The sequence below is a fragment of the Meleagris gallopavo genome, chromosome 15 (genome assembly GCF_000146605.3).
Source record: "Meleagris gallopavo isolate NT-WF06-2002-E0010 breed Aviagen turkey brand Nicholas breeding stock chromosome 15, Turkey_5.1, whole genome shotgun sequence".
Classification (NCBI taxonomy): domain Eukaryota; kingdom Metazoa; phylum Chordata; class Aves; order Galliformes; family Phasianidae; genus Meleagris; species Meleagris gallopavo.
Window position 1 is genome coordinate 17,085,941 of NC_015025.2, and position 12,633 is coordinate 17,098,573.

The 12,633-nt window shown below is 40.5% G+C and overlaps 1 protein-coding gene across 1 annotated transcript; it reads left to right on the plus strand.

The window, feature by feature from the left end:
• Positions 1–3,440: 3,440 nt before the first annotated feature.
• On the plus strand, positions 3,441–7,579 carry PPP2CA (protein phosphatase 2 catalytic subunit alpha). The gene is made up of 6 exons (XM_019620528.2): positions 3,441–3,675; positions 4,168–4,341; positions 4,522–4,611; positions 5,052–5,213; positions 5,679–5,797; positions 6,396–7,579. Exons 1-6 carry the CDS (start codon positions 3,559–3,561, stop codon positions 6,466–6,468), a joined length of 735 nt encoding a protein of 244 aa, XP_019476073.1. The 5' UTR covers positions 3,441–3,558; the 3' UTR covers positions 6,469–7,579.
• The last annotated feature ends 5,054 nt before the right edge of the window (positions 7,580–12,633 follow it).

Here is a 12,633-nt window from a genome sequence, read left to right on the forward strand (position 1 = left end):
CTTAAGTTGGAGGCTTTATTTTCATCTGGTAATATTTGTTACTATAAAGTGAAAATTGTTTTCTTGTGCCTTTAAACTAGCCTTAGTTTTAGTCCTGTCTTCTGGCTCTCTTGAGTTTGCACAAGTTGCTTTTTCCCCAGAAAAACAGTTGAGTAAGCAGATACTGCAGATACTGAGAAGTGAACTCCAGGCAGCATAACTGAACTGACGTGTGTTTGATACGTGCTGATCGTTGGAACTTTGAGATTGCTCTAAGGGTAGCACATGACTTTCCACATCGACAGCTGTTGTGTAGGACAGATTTTACTGAGTTCTGGTACTTTTTTCCTCGTGTCTTACAGCTGCATGTAGGGACTTGCCATTGCAGTGTTGCATGCTGCAGATATCGGGCATTTGCTTCAGTTTATTGACTCCTTAGAATGTAGAATACAACTTAAACTTCCTGTGGAGTCATGAGAACTGAAGTCCCGCAGATGCTCAGGGCTCTCTTAATGTCAAGAGTTGTTAAGAAATGAAAAATGTCTAAAAAACAAAAGCACTGATAAGTGCTTGAGAAAAATCTTGCATTTTGGAATTGCCTAACTGTTTGTGTAGTGATAGGCAGTGAAACCTGAATGTTTCAAAATGTTAGTGTCAAAATATTGTGAAGTATTGCACTGCCATCCCTGGCAATAGGTCACAGGGTTCTTGAAGTGGGGGTCAGGTGTGCCTGTCACTGTCCTGCTCCTCCCTCATCAGGCGGCCTGACTGAGCAGTGCTGGGCTGTGCTGGAGGCTGCTGCAGTGCTTCCCTGCTGGCACTAAGCATGGTGGCTGCTGGTGGCACTTCCATTTTGCTAAAGAATGTGACTGAGCTAATAGCATCATCCTGGATCGTACGGAAGGGATCAGTCAGTGGGGAATGAAACCAAGTCATATTGCATGGGCTGGTGTATCCTGTACAAAGCTGGAGTCACACGTGCTTCAATGATATTAGTAACAGCTTGACTTTGTGAACCTTGTTGTGAAAGTGTATTACATCTACGCTTGTCTTGCCAGCCTGTGTTTCTGTAATGTCACAGTATATTCCAATAGTTGTGACTGAAAATGCAGAAACAGGTACAGCTGATGGTTTTTCAGTGTTATTTTCCACTTCCAACTCTCTCGAAGCTCCGTTTTAGAGACTAGTATACTGCATAAGCAGTTCAGTGTATGCCACTGCTAACACTGTGGGACATAAGACTGTAAATGGGCTAAGCAGGTCATAAGTTGGTATTTCATTAAACTGATTTCAAGAACATGAAAATATGTAGATGACTACACCAGCATCCTTTTGCTGCAGGATTTAAATGGAGATTGCTGTTTTGCAAGTTGACCTGGAACCGTCTTTTTCTATCAGAGTGGCTGTCTGAGTTACCTATGTGCTCGGTCGTCTGCATATCTGAGTGATTGAATATTTCAAAAACTGAGGAAGCGACAACTCCACAGAGAACGATGCCATTTTAATCTCAGTCAGCATAAAAGTTGCATACCTTTGATGAAAAATGAATGTAGCATTCCTTATGATGCTTCCAATGCATTACGAAAATATGGCAGTAGAAAGCATTCTAATTAAAGAATGCTTTTTTGTATTGAAGTGCTGTAAGTCTCTGTAACTTTCTCTGTCATAAGGAGAACTGGGATGGGCAATGCTTCTGACTGTAATGGTGTATTGGAGGAGGCTCGGGCTGTTAGAACACCTCCAGAACATCCGGCGAGTGTCACTGCATTAAAATGAACTTAAGTCAGACTATCTTAAAATAAATTGATGTTTTTAGCATCTGCCACAAGCCGCCAGCAACCCATCTTTGGCACTAGGCACAATGGTGAGGTGGAAACTCATGTGAACTTGACTTTGTTGTAAATAGGTCTGCAGAGTAATTTAACTTGGTTAATCATGATTTTTAATATCTCAAGCAGTGTTGTGCAGGGTACTTAACCATGACTGCAGTTTGCATTTCTTCCTAGTGTTGAAAGGAATCTTTGCATCTCCGTCATTAAAGGGTGTGTTGCTGGCCATTGGTGTTTGAAATGGTTGCTGGGCTGGGCAGCTTGGATAATGCTCAGGAGCAGTGAGACCACGTCTGGGGGGGTGCCCATCACTGCCCAGCTGGTGGCTTCACAGCTAGAGTGGGAATTTGGACAGAGCAGCATGTTCCTTAACGAGCCTGGTTCTTGTTGCACCAGGTATTTAATGCAGCTTTAGATGTCAGCTCAGGTTTGAGTTGTCAGGTTAAGTTTGAGAAAGCAGTGAGAGAAATGACCCCAAAATGAATACGGTGTTGCTCATCTGTCCGTCTCTTACACTGCTGCATGCTTCAGGGTATTTGGGATTCAGTGTGGCCGTGTGTAGGTGGTATTTAGTGCTGTTACAGTGAGTTCTGTGGGCATCACACATGATGGAGCAGAATGCAGTTTTCGTATTCTCTTCTTGGTAATATAATGAGGTTAAATATATCCTTTTTGAATAGGAACATTGGTGCTTGAAAGGCATAAATCTTAATAGATGGTAACTTGTAAACTTGCTGCTATTTATATTTCTAATGCCTCCAGTACTCCCTTGATTTAGAAAATTATTGTGGCATGTATTTATAGATTGTTGTCAGAGCAGTCACCAGCAACTGGCATCATGATGATAAGATTGAGGAATTCTGGCAGTATTTCCAAATTACCTTTTTGATGCTATAATTAGCTTGTGCTGTTTGTATGAATTACCCTTGTCAGCAACTTCTGTGTGCAAAACTTTGGGGAAGAAAATGAAGAGAGCAAAAATCCGCTTCTTACTTCAGCTTATAAAAGGCACATTTGTGCATACTTACAACACACACAAAGTTACTGTGTGGTTGGTAATAACTGTGAATGTTGGTTGAGTTCTTGCTTCTGCTTCAGGTAGGATCCACTGCTGTATACAGAGAGATGCACATGAGTAGCAAACTGTCATCCAGCTTCTCATTCAAGACATCTGAAGTGTGGAACCCTGTTGGAACTCTGGCTGGTTAACACAGCCATGCTCACCTCCCGGATTCGGCTGTGTCTGAGTTCAGGCTTTGGAAGGGCTGGGAATAAGTTACTTGCATGATTGTAGGCTTACTACAAACTTTACAGTCCCAGAGATGATGGTCATTGGTCTGAAGGCAGTTGTGCTACCTTTCTTGGAGCTGCTTTATAGAACGTATCAGTTTTTTCTAAGCTGGAAACTGTTTCTGAAATACCCATTTGATGCTGTGTGAGGGGGGGAACCCAATTCTTTAAAAAATAAAAATACTTTAAAAAATCTTTGCATGAAGCAAAGTTTTTCAAGTAGATAAGCTCCTGTTCCATATGCTTCAGACAAGGACAAGAGTTCATAAAAAGGGCAGGTAATGTTGTAACGTTGCAAGTAGTAGAGCATACTGTGAGTAAAAACTGCTCACAGACAATCTTACAACGTCTTTGGTTTTGTTTTTAGGCTAAAGAAATTTTGACAAAAGAATCCAATGTACAAGAAGTGCGATGTCCTGTCACAGTCTGTGGAGATGTGCACGGACAATTTCACGACCTCATGGAACTCTTCAGAATTGGAGGCAAATCACCAGACACAAATTATTTGTTTATGGGGGACTATGTTGACAGAGGCTATTACTCAGTTGAAACAGTCACGTTGCTTGTAGCTCTTAAGGTAATTTTTCCTCTGTACCATCCAGTATAAAATGTGTAATAACTGTCCTGATTGCATTTGATATCAGTTACAAATTTACTGCAATGGTTTATAAGTACAAAAACTGAAACGTTGTCTGTGTTGTCAAAAATATTTTCTACAAACCTATATACATTTAGTATTTCTGAAAAGCCTGTATAACTTTTCCTAAAGGGAGCTGTGCAATTTATTTTTATCTTTAAATGTGGAAGTAGCAGTCTTTAAAGATGTGAGATAACAGTTTAGTGCACAGGCATAGTGAAGTCCACTGCTAACAGAGGATAAAACCTGTTCTTCATCTCAAGGCAACTGAAGACTGGCATCATTTAGCTTTGTTTTTTTCCTTTAAGGTTGTAATTTCATTTTTTCTTATTGCTTAATTGGCATATTATGGGGAGGGGAAGAATAGCAAATTGTGGTTTTGGGAAGTGCATATTGTCGTGCCCCTAAAATATCTTCCAATATTATGTTCAGGTCCGTTACCGTGAACGCATCACAATTCTTCGAGGGAACCATGAAAGCAGGCAGATCACACAAGTATATGGTTTCTATGACGAATGTTTAAGAAAATATGGGAATGCAAACGTTTGGAAGTACTTTACAGACCTTTTTGATTACCTTCCTCTAACTGCCTTGGTGGATGGCCAGGTAGGTTGAACTTGGACAAAGTTAAATGTTGCTGGTTGTGAAGCGATTAACACTGTATTCAGTGAGCTCTCAGCTTGAAAATAATCTCTTGAAAAATTTTCTTAATTGTTTATACTAAATAGTTACAATTTTTTGTATTAATAAATGTAAACAATTGAAATCTCATAATGTCTCTTCCAGATTTTCTGTCTACATGGTGGCCTCTCTCCATCAATAGATACGCTGGATCACATCAGAGCACTTGATCGCTTGCAGGAAGTTCCCCATGAGGTATATTGAAAATTAATTATCTTAATTCACAGTGCGATTCATGATTCAGCATATGTCGGGCATTTTAATGTATACAAAGGCAGAAAATCAGGTTCAAAACGATGTAGCAGTTTGAAAATGCCTGTCTTGCCTACTAGTCTTCTGCAGGAAAATTAAGGGACATGTTCTTGCCTAAAGTTACAAAGCATATTTTAATATCTCAGAGGTGAGAACTGCTTCTGTGAATTTTTTTCATTAAAATTATCTTCCTCGTGAGTATTTTAAGTTTTAACTGCACTAACTATTGTAGTTGATAGGTGGGGTTTTTCTTACATTTTCTTTCCAAGCCTTAAAGAGAAGCTGCAGTAAGCTGTGCAGGGACACGAATGTGGAGGTTGTGTTTTTTGTTCTTGCATTTTTTTTTTCTTCAATTCATGAAATACTTTCCAAATCTCTTACAGGGTCCCATGTGTGACTTGCTATGGTCAGATCCAGATGATCGTGGTGGCTGGGGAATTTCTCCTCGAGGTGCAGGTTATACATTTGGACAGGATATTTCAGAAACCTTTAACCATGCTAATGGCCTTACATTGGTTTCAAGAGCTCATCAGTTGGTAATGGAGGTAAGCAGCAAAGACTGTGTGTTTAAGCTGTTGAGAGGTAGTTGTTTGGTGCCTGGGATGCACACTTGGCCTTTTTACAAGGAAAAGGGCTGTAGTTGTGTGGTTTCTTCTTAGTCTCTGGTTGTCCCTAGAAGTTAACCTCTAATCATCAAAACCAGAACCCACACCTAGCTTTAAAAAGATTGTCTAATTCAGAATTGGTATTTCAATTTTTAACAACGTAGTGGATAATTCTTGCTGGTTTTTAATGTGCTTATGTAATGCTTACTAGGAAGATGTTATACGCTATGGTGCAATTCCTTTTTTCCCTTTTCAGTTGAGAAGAGAAATAAACACACAGCCTTAATGTTATTTAAAACTTCAAAGCCTATGTAGAGTTTTGTACGTTGAAATTCAGCTTAGTAGTCATTTCTGGGGTGCAGCAAATGAATATGGCTTTCCTAAATAGTTTATTTTCCTCTCCAGGGGTACAACTGGTGCCATGATCGGAATGTAGTAACAATTTTCAGTGCTCCAAACTATTGCTACCGTTGTGGCAACCAGGCTGCAATTATGGAACTTGATGATACTTTAAAATACTCCTTGTAAGTATGCTTAAAAATGAGATCCGTGTTGCACATGATTTTAAGATTTGATAAGTGGTATTTTGCTACAGTAACTATTCATGGTTTTGAGGTATGGTTTTTACCCTGTGCACATTCAGGAGGTGAGGGTGGAACTGCTGGGCTAGTGATATTGCAGTTATATATTGGGTACAGTTGTTGCCATCTAGACAGATGTCATTAAGCTCATTACATACAATAAAGTGAGAGTTTAATGAAATACTACAGAGGTAAGTAATTTGAAAGTCAGAATACTGTCAGATGTGAGGTAGTTATGCCCATCTGTAAGTCTAGGTGAAGAGACTTTGAATCTGGTTAGGACATTGACTTTACAAAGCTGTTACAACAGATTTACTAATAAATGAGGAGCTGTACAAAGCGTTGTGTAAATTACCTCTTTGATAATTACTGGAGACTTTTAGTGTCTAGATGTATACTGATATCTGGCCAGGTTGAGTCTTAAAGCCACGGTTTGTTTCTTTCAAGTCCCTAGAAGCAATCCCAAGATGAGTTTAAAGTAATTCAGAAAAACATACCTGCATGTAACTGGAATGCTGTCACTAACACGAATGCTTTTCAGTTTGCAGTTTGATCCAGCGCCACGCAGAGGTGAACCGCATGTTACTCGTCGCACCCCGGACTACTTCCTGTAAAGAGAGCATAGACCTGTACAGTATTGCCATGAACCATATGTTGACCTAAGGAAAATGGGAAGAGCAACAGTAACTCCAAAGTGTCAGAAAATATTTAACATTCAAACTTGTTTTCACATGGACCAAAAGACGTGCCATATTCAAATACAAAGCCTCTTGTCGTCAACAACTGTGACCACTTTAGAATGAACCAGTTCATTGCATGCTGAAGCAACATTGTTGGTCGAGAAACCAGTTTCTGGCATAGCGCTATTTGTAGTTACTTTTGCTTTCTCTGAGAGACTGCAAATAATAAGATGTAGACATTAACACCTCGTGAATACATTTAACTTTCCATTTAGCTATAGCTTTATTCAGCATGACTGTAGATAAGGATAGCAGCAAACAATCATTGAAGCTTAAAGAACATTTTTAAAATAAGTACCAAGGCTTCATATTTGTTCTGAAACTGTTTGTTTGTTTTATTTTCAGGGAATACTGTTTAATTTAATTGTATTGATTTTTTTTTTGTCTGCACTCAGTTCCCTTTTCCACTCTTTGCCCGACCATATTGTCCCTTGTAATGTCTGAGCATAGTGAATTACTTTGAACAGAACTGTTTTTTTCTGTAAAACAATGTTACTGCAGGACAGAGCTGCAGTGTTTTTCATAATAAACTTGTGAACTAAGTATGGAAAAATGTCAAATTCTAATTGCATCTCAGGTCAGCTCTGGTTTAATCAACTAATGCACAGCTGGATAGGTTTTATAAACCTGGGTAGAAGTTTCTACCATAAATAATGATAAAAATGAGGTGATTGAAGTGTGCTGGAAAACTGTGACCTTCTGAATTCTATCCCAGGGAGATGTCTGGTCCTGTGATCTCATGTAGCTGAGAACAGAGCTCACTTATTACTGAAATGTTGCTCTCTTTTTTTCCCTCTTGGTGCTCTGTGAAATATTCAAAAGTAGAAAAATACAAGGTAAATTAATTGATCAAGCATGGCTCTTTTTCAAGTGTAAATCTAAGTTTGAGTTATTTCCATTGTAGGTGCTAATACTTCAGAAAGAAGTCTGAAAAACTAAGAATAAAACCAGTTTTCTAAATATTAAAGGAATAACTTGAAATTCAGTACTATGTGTATTGCCCAAGCTTCCATTACAAAAATAAGTGTGATTTGTGTTAACTTCTGTTTAAAAACTTTCCTTTCTACTAATCTGAAACTGATGATGATTTTGTTCAAAACACTTTGAAATGTTTTGCATTATTAAGGCTCACACTTGCAACTTCTTGGACATACCTTAAAAGAACTTAGCTGGCTGTTCTAATGGAAGGCTCTTGCTTTCATTCTGTTTAAAAGGCTGGTTTTTGGGCTCAGTATATAGACTGTGTGACAAAATAGAGGGTCTTTTTTTAATACTGCTGGCTTGTGAGAGAAAACATAGAAGTGTTGCAAGTGTGCAGGCCTGCTTTCACACACTTTTTTTTTTGGACTTCCTTGCTTTTCTGAGGCTTTCTCTTGAAAGGCTGCTTGACTGTCAAACTTGCAAGATGCTTCCTTTCAAATTCATTAATTCACACCTTTTCTGAAAGGCTTGAGGGGTTACTTTTTCCTTCAGCAAAAATTCTGCCTTCAGGTAGAGCTTCAAACTATTGCTGGAAAGCTAAGTCCTTTGGATCATGACCCCTTACAGGGAGAAGTGCATTCTAAAAATAATGCTCATGTGGAGGTGTTCCTTCTGTTATTGTTTTCTTTCTAGCAAGTTGGGAGCTTTTGCTTTGATCACTAACAAAAAAAAGTTCCTTTGCTTTAGAGAGAGTTCATTAAGTTTCCTTTCCTCTTGCTTGCCATTTTCTGTATTTGTGCTTTTGCAGATAGAACTTCTACCTTCACTGACACCATTCCACGCCTTTGGCACAAGACATCTCCTGCTGCAGTGGGAAGCAGTTCCTTTGTTCTGTTTCTGTATGCACATACAGGCAGTTGTTAGCAAAGCCGACAGTATGTTGACGGTCACTCCAGGTTTTGCACTTTTCTCCATAATTATGCTATGACTGGCCATTTGTAGGCTTTTGTTTTTAAGAATATCACATTGTGAACAAGAAATTATTGCTCTGGTGGGGATTAGTATTGCTGTTTGCCAGCCAGCTGGAAGGTGAGATTCAAGAGAGAACTTCAAATAGAAATAATGACAGTCCAATTTTTCAGCAGCTGGCTGACTAGAAGTTCACTTCGAACTGTGATGCTGCTGGCACATAATTAGGATTTCGGTTTGTTTTACAAATCAGTATTGACCTTTCTTTCTGCACTGCAGAGACTGGTAGATTCTTTGGAAAGGTGATGTCAGAGTAGCTCAAAGTCCTGTATCTTCATCATTCAGTCATGCTTTTTACTTGAATTTGTATATCAGATTGAAGTAAATGCCTCTCATTTGTAGAGGTCTGTTCTTTAAACTAAGGAATCATCAGGTCAGAATCGAAGTATTAGTACATACACCCGTACACAGGAAAGCCTTTGGTAACTTCCTTTTTGAAAGCAGAAGATGGAAGCATTTTGAACATACAGATTTGCAGGTTTTCTTTCCTTCGTTCTCAGTCTTTCTCTGCCTGCCCCCACCTGCTGTCTGTCCCTTGGCATCCCCCAGGGCTCAGCTGCCCTGCAGGCATCCCACAGCCCTGCTGCCGTGCCTGATGTGGGCTCCTGTGTATAGGTGCCTGTTTTCTCCAAGGTGAATGGACACTTGTGCTGGTAGGCTCAGCCTGAAGCTGGATAGTTTCCAGCTGCTCGCATTTGCACACAAGCTCAATATTGCTGCTCTGCTGTTTTAGATCTGACAATACCTGCAAGGCTTCTTATGCACAGGGAAGTGAAGACGGACAGAACGAGGTATCAGATCTGTCTGCCTGCATGATACTTCTGCCTTGGAAAAGAGGAGGTGTACGTATTGCTGATGAAAGCTTTGACGTTTCATCTGACTGTACACCAGTCTGGTTAGTATCAAAGGTTGGCCTGGATTTATTTTTTTTCACAGTTGCTGAAAGTCGCATTATAAAGATTGTAAGGTGAGGCCTGGGACAAAGTCTTTCCTCTGGCAATTTGAAAATTCAGTCTGAATTTCTAAAGGCCAGCTGTACGTTTTTTCATGGACAACGCAAAATTAAGGTGTGCTCAGTTTATTTTTTGCATCTTCATAGTTCAATAAATACATCCCTGTGCTCCTCCCTTCTTACTCCATTTCCTTACTAATAACACCACAAGTTCCTGCTGTAGGAGAAGCTGTGATGTCGAGCAGGACAGGGCTGAAGGCGAAATGCACCTGTTTGTTCTGGAAAAATGGTCTGGTCTGTAAGAGGCAAGTGTTACCAAATGACCACTCTGAATTTCAAATGAAGCAACACTACATTCAGTTAACTGAAGGTGTGGTTCCACTCATCTCTTTCTTGTATACCAGCCATACACTTTTTAATTGCTTCTTGCTTTACCCGTATGCTGAGAATTTGTGGTAATTTAGGATTTGTTTTATTTATTTCTGGTCTGTATAACTTCTGCATTGCCATTCTCTCTAGGTTGTTGCAGGTGTCTTGCCCAGACACACAGTCTGCTTAGCTATGGTTGTACGGTGATGCCTGCACTGTATCAGTTCTCTGCATGTTCCAGGCAGGGTAGTTTGGAAACAGGTTAAGTAAAAATGACATTGGACTTCATACAAATCTTTCAGGGCACGTGAACACACTAAGAACGCCCTGCAGAGTAAGCAGCTGAGTCAGCTTACTGTGGTTCTTTTAAAGTCTTGGTGCTCTAATTCATTTGGCTGTGCTGCTTCTGGATGAGAATAAAGACAAAGTGTTCTTTTGAGCAAGGGACTCAAGTTCTTTGGCATATATCCAGGAAAAGAAAGGCTGAGACAACACTTAAGGTTTTAAATTAAGCAGTGCAACATGTTTTAGCCTTTTAAAACCTGTGCTGTAGCTTAAAAGCATTAGTCCTTACGGTGAGTTAAGCCTGCTCTCAATTACTGTACAGTAAGCAACTGCTTATAGATGAAAATGAAACTGATAGCTTCTAGTATATAAAACAGATTGCTAGCTAATAGTATTTAAATGCTTACATATATATTGCTGACGTACAGCAACGTAAAAACATCACTTTTAGAGAAGGAGGGTACTGTGGCACTTGAAAAGATGAATTAGAGAGGCTCCAGAACATCTTTTCTTGGAAGGTTTCAGGACTAGACCAGAAAAACACATGTGAGCTGCTGTTGGTGCTAGTGCTGCTTCAGACTGAGATGCATTCCAACCTGCTTTCTTGTGTTTAAAGCAGCATCTCACTTAGTTGCAGCACATGAGATCCACAGTAGATGTTTATCCCATTGCCTCATCATCAAACTGCTGTGAAGATGTCAGGGCTTTGGTTTGCAACACGAACTAAAGATAAATGTAGGTGTATCCAGTGTCTCAAATTGGCATCAGCTCATTTCTGCTGATTTTCTGATGCCTGCCTTCACTGTCTGGGTGATGGAAGAGGAGGAGCACAACCCGAGGTGAGCATCTCTGGTGGAAGCTTTGGGGTGGGTGCTGTTAATGAGAGCCATCAACACTGCAAATAAATGCAGCATTCTGTAAGATGGTATAAATTGATCTAAACATTTGTAACTTGGTCCTCTTGTTGACTTCTGTATCTGTATTTCTCATCAGATCACCCCTACGTGCTTTCTTAAAAAAGAAACGAAACAAAACATAGGAGCTGTCTGAAATGGGATTATACATTTAAATACTAAGTGCTGAATTGTCAAATAGGACTCTACTTTTTAAACCAGGAATCTCGTGTTTCATGGAAAGACTTTAGCCTGTTTTCCTGCTGCCTGTACTTCTCAGGTGGTTTGAGACCACCACCCCCATGCTGGTTAATTGTAAGACTGTCAAAACCCATCTTTATTGTAGCTGTCAGTGTAAGTTCTGTGGAAATAGGGAAGCCCTGGAGGAGGGCTGCTGGGAAGGAGCCTCTGCTGCTCATTCTGTGCCTGACCCACTTTACAGTCGGCTTTGCTCATGCTCTGCCACCGCCTTTGTCCTCAGGGAGGCGGGATGCTGCCTGGCACTGCCCTGCCTGTGGGTGAGATGTGTTGGCTCTGAGTAGCTGCTCTGACTTCTTTTCAAACAGAAAATTCTGTGTTCTTGAGGTTTATCCAGTGTTAGCTCAGCCATCTCAGCACTTCACTGCACTGTCACTTTTCCACCACGCTCTCTTTTTAAAATGTTTTCAATTAGCCTGACTTGTGAAATATACGACGTTTATTCCCATGGACTTTGAAACCTTAAAGCCTCTGCTTTTTATCATCCATGGCATCAGTATCAGCCCAGAATCTGCCTTTTGGACTTCGAACAGCTGCAAGGCTGTATAACAGCATCGTGCAGCCACAGAATTAGGGCTGAGGGCACCTTTGGATACCTCTGGCACCTGCTGCTCCAGCACTGCCACCAGAGCTGCTGCCTGGCACTGTGTCCTGGCGTGTTTGGAGGTCTCCATGGAGACTCCAGCACTTGTCTGGGTACCCATGTCCATGCTTCATCACCCACACAGTAAAGAAAAACCCTGTGAAGCCAACTCATTTTACTGAAATATCACAGTCGGTGCTCAAGGTCTTCACAAATTCACAAATAGCTGCCTGAAGCTGTTCTGAAGGGCAGTTACAGTAGGTCATTCTTACTTTGTTCTTGCTCTGGCAGCCACGTATTCCTTACAAGCCAGAATGTGCAGCATGGCCCCACTTGTGTGCCATGTGGAATTAGGCACCCTTCTGCTAACCATGCTGGAAGTGGGGGAGCTGCCACCCAGCAGCATCTCCCTTCCTATGTAGAAACAGGGACTGCAGGATCTGAGTGGTCCAAATTATTTCTGTGGATGCTAGGGCAAAAACGGTACAAAACCCAGTATGTATAAGTACATGGAGTCAGACTGCAGATGAGGTTAGGAAAAGCAGCAAATATGCTTGAGGTATGTTTGCCTTTCTTCTGAATAACTTTCCCCTCATCTTTAATCTTTTATGCTGTCTCAAATCCTCATAGTTAGGCAAGGAGAGCACATAAATGTCATTTGAGGGAGAAACAGAAGCTGATAATGAAATTAAAAAATCAGTTGATATTGCCTGAGACAATTTGGTTGAGTTTTATCAGCCTACTGCTGT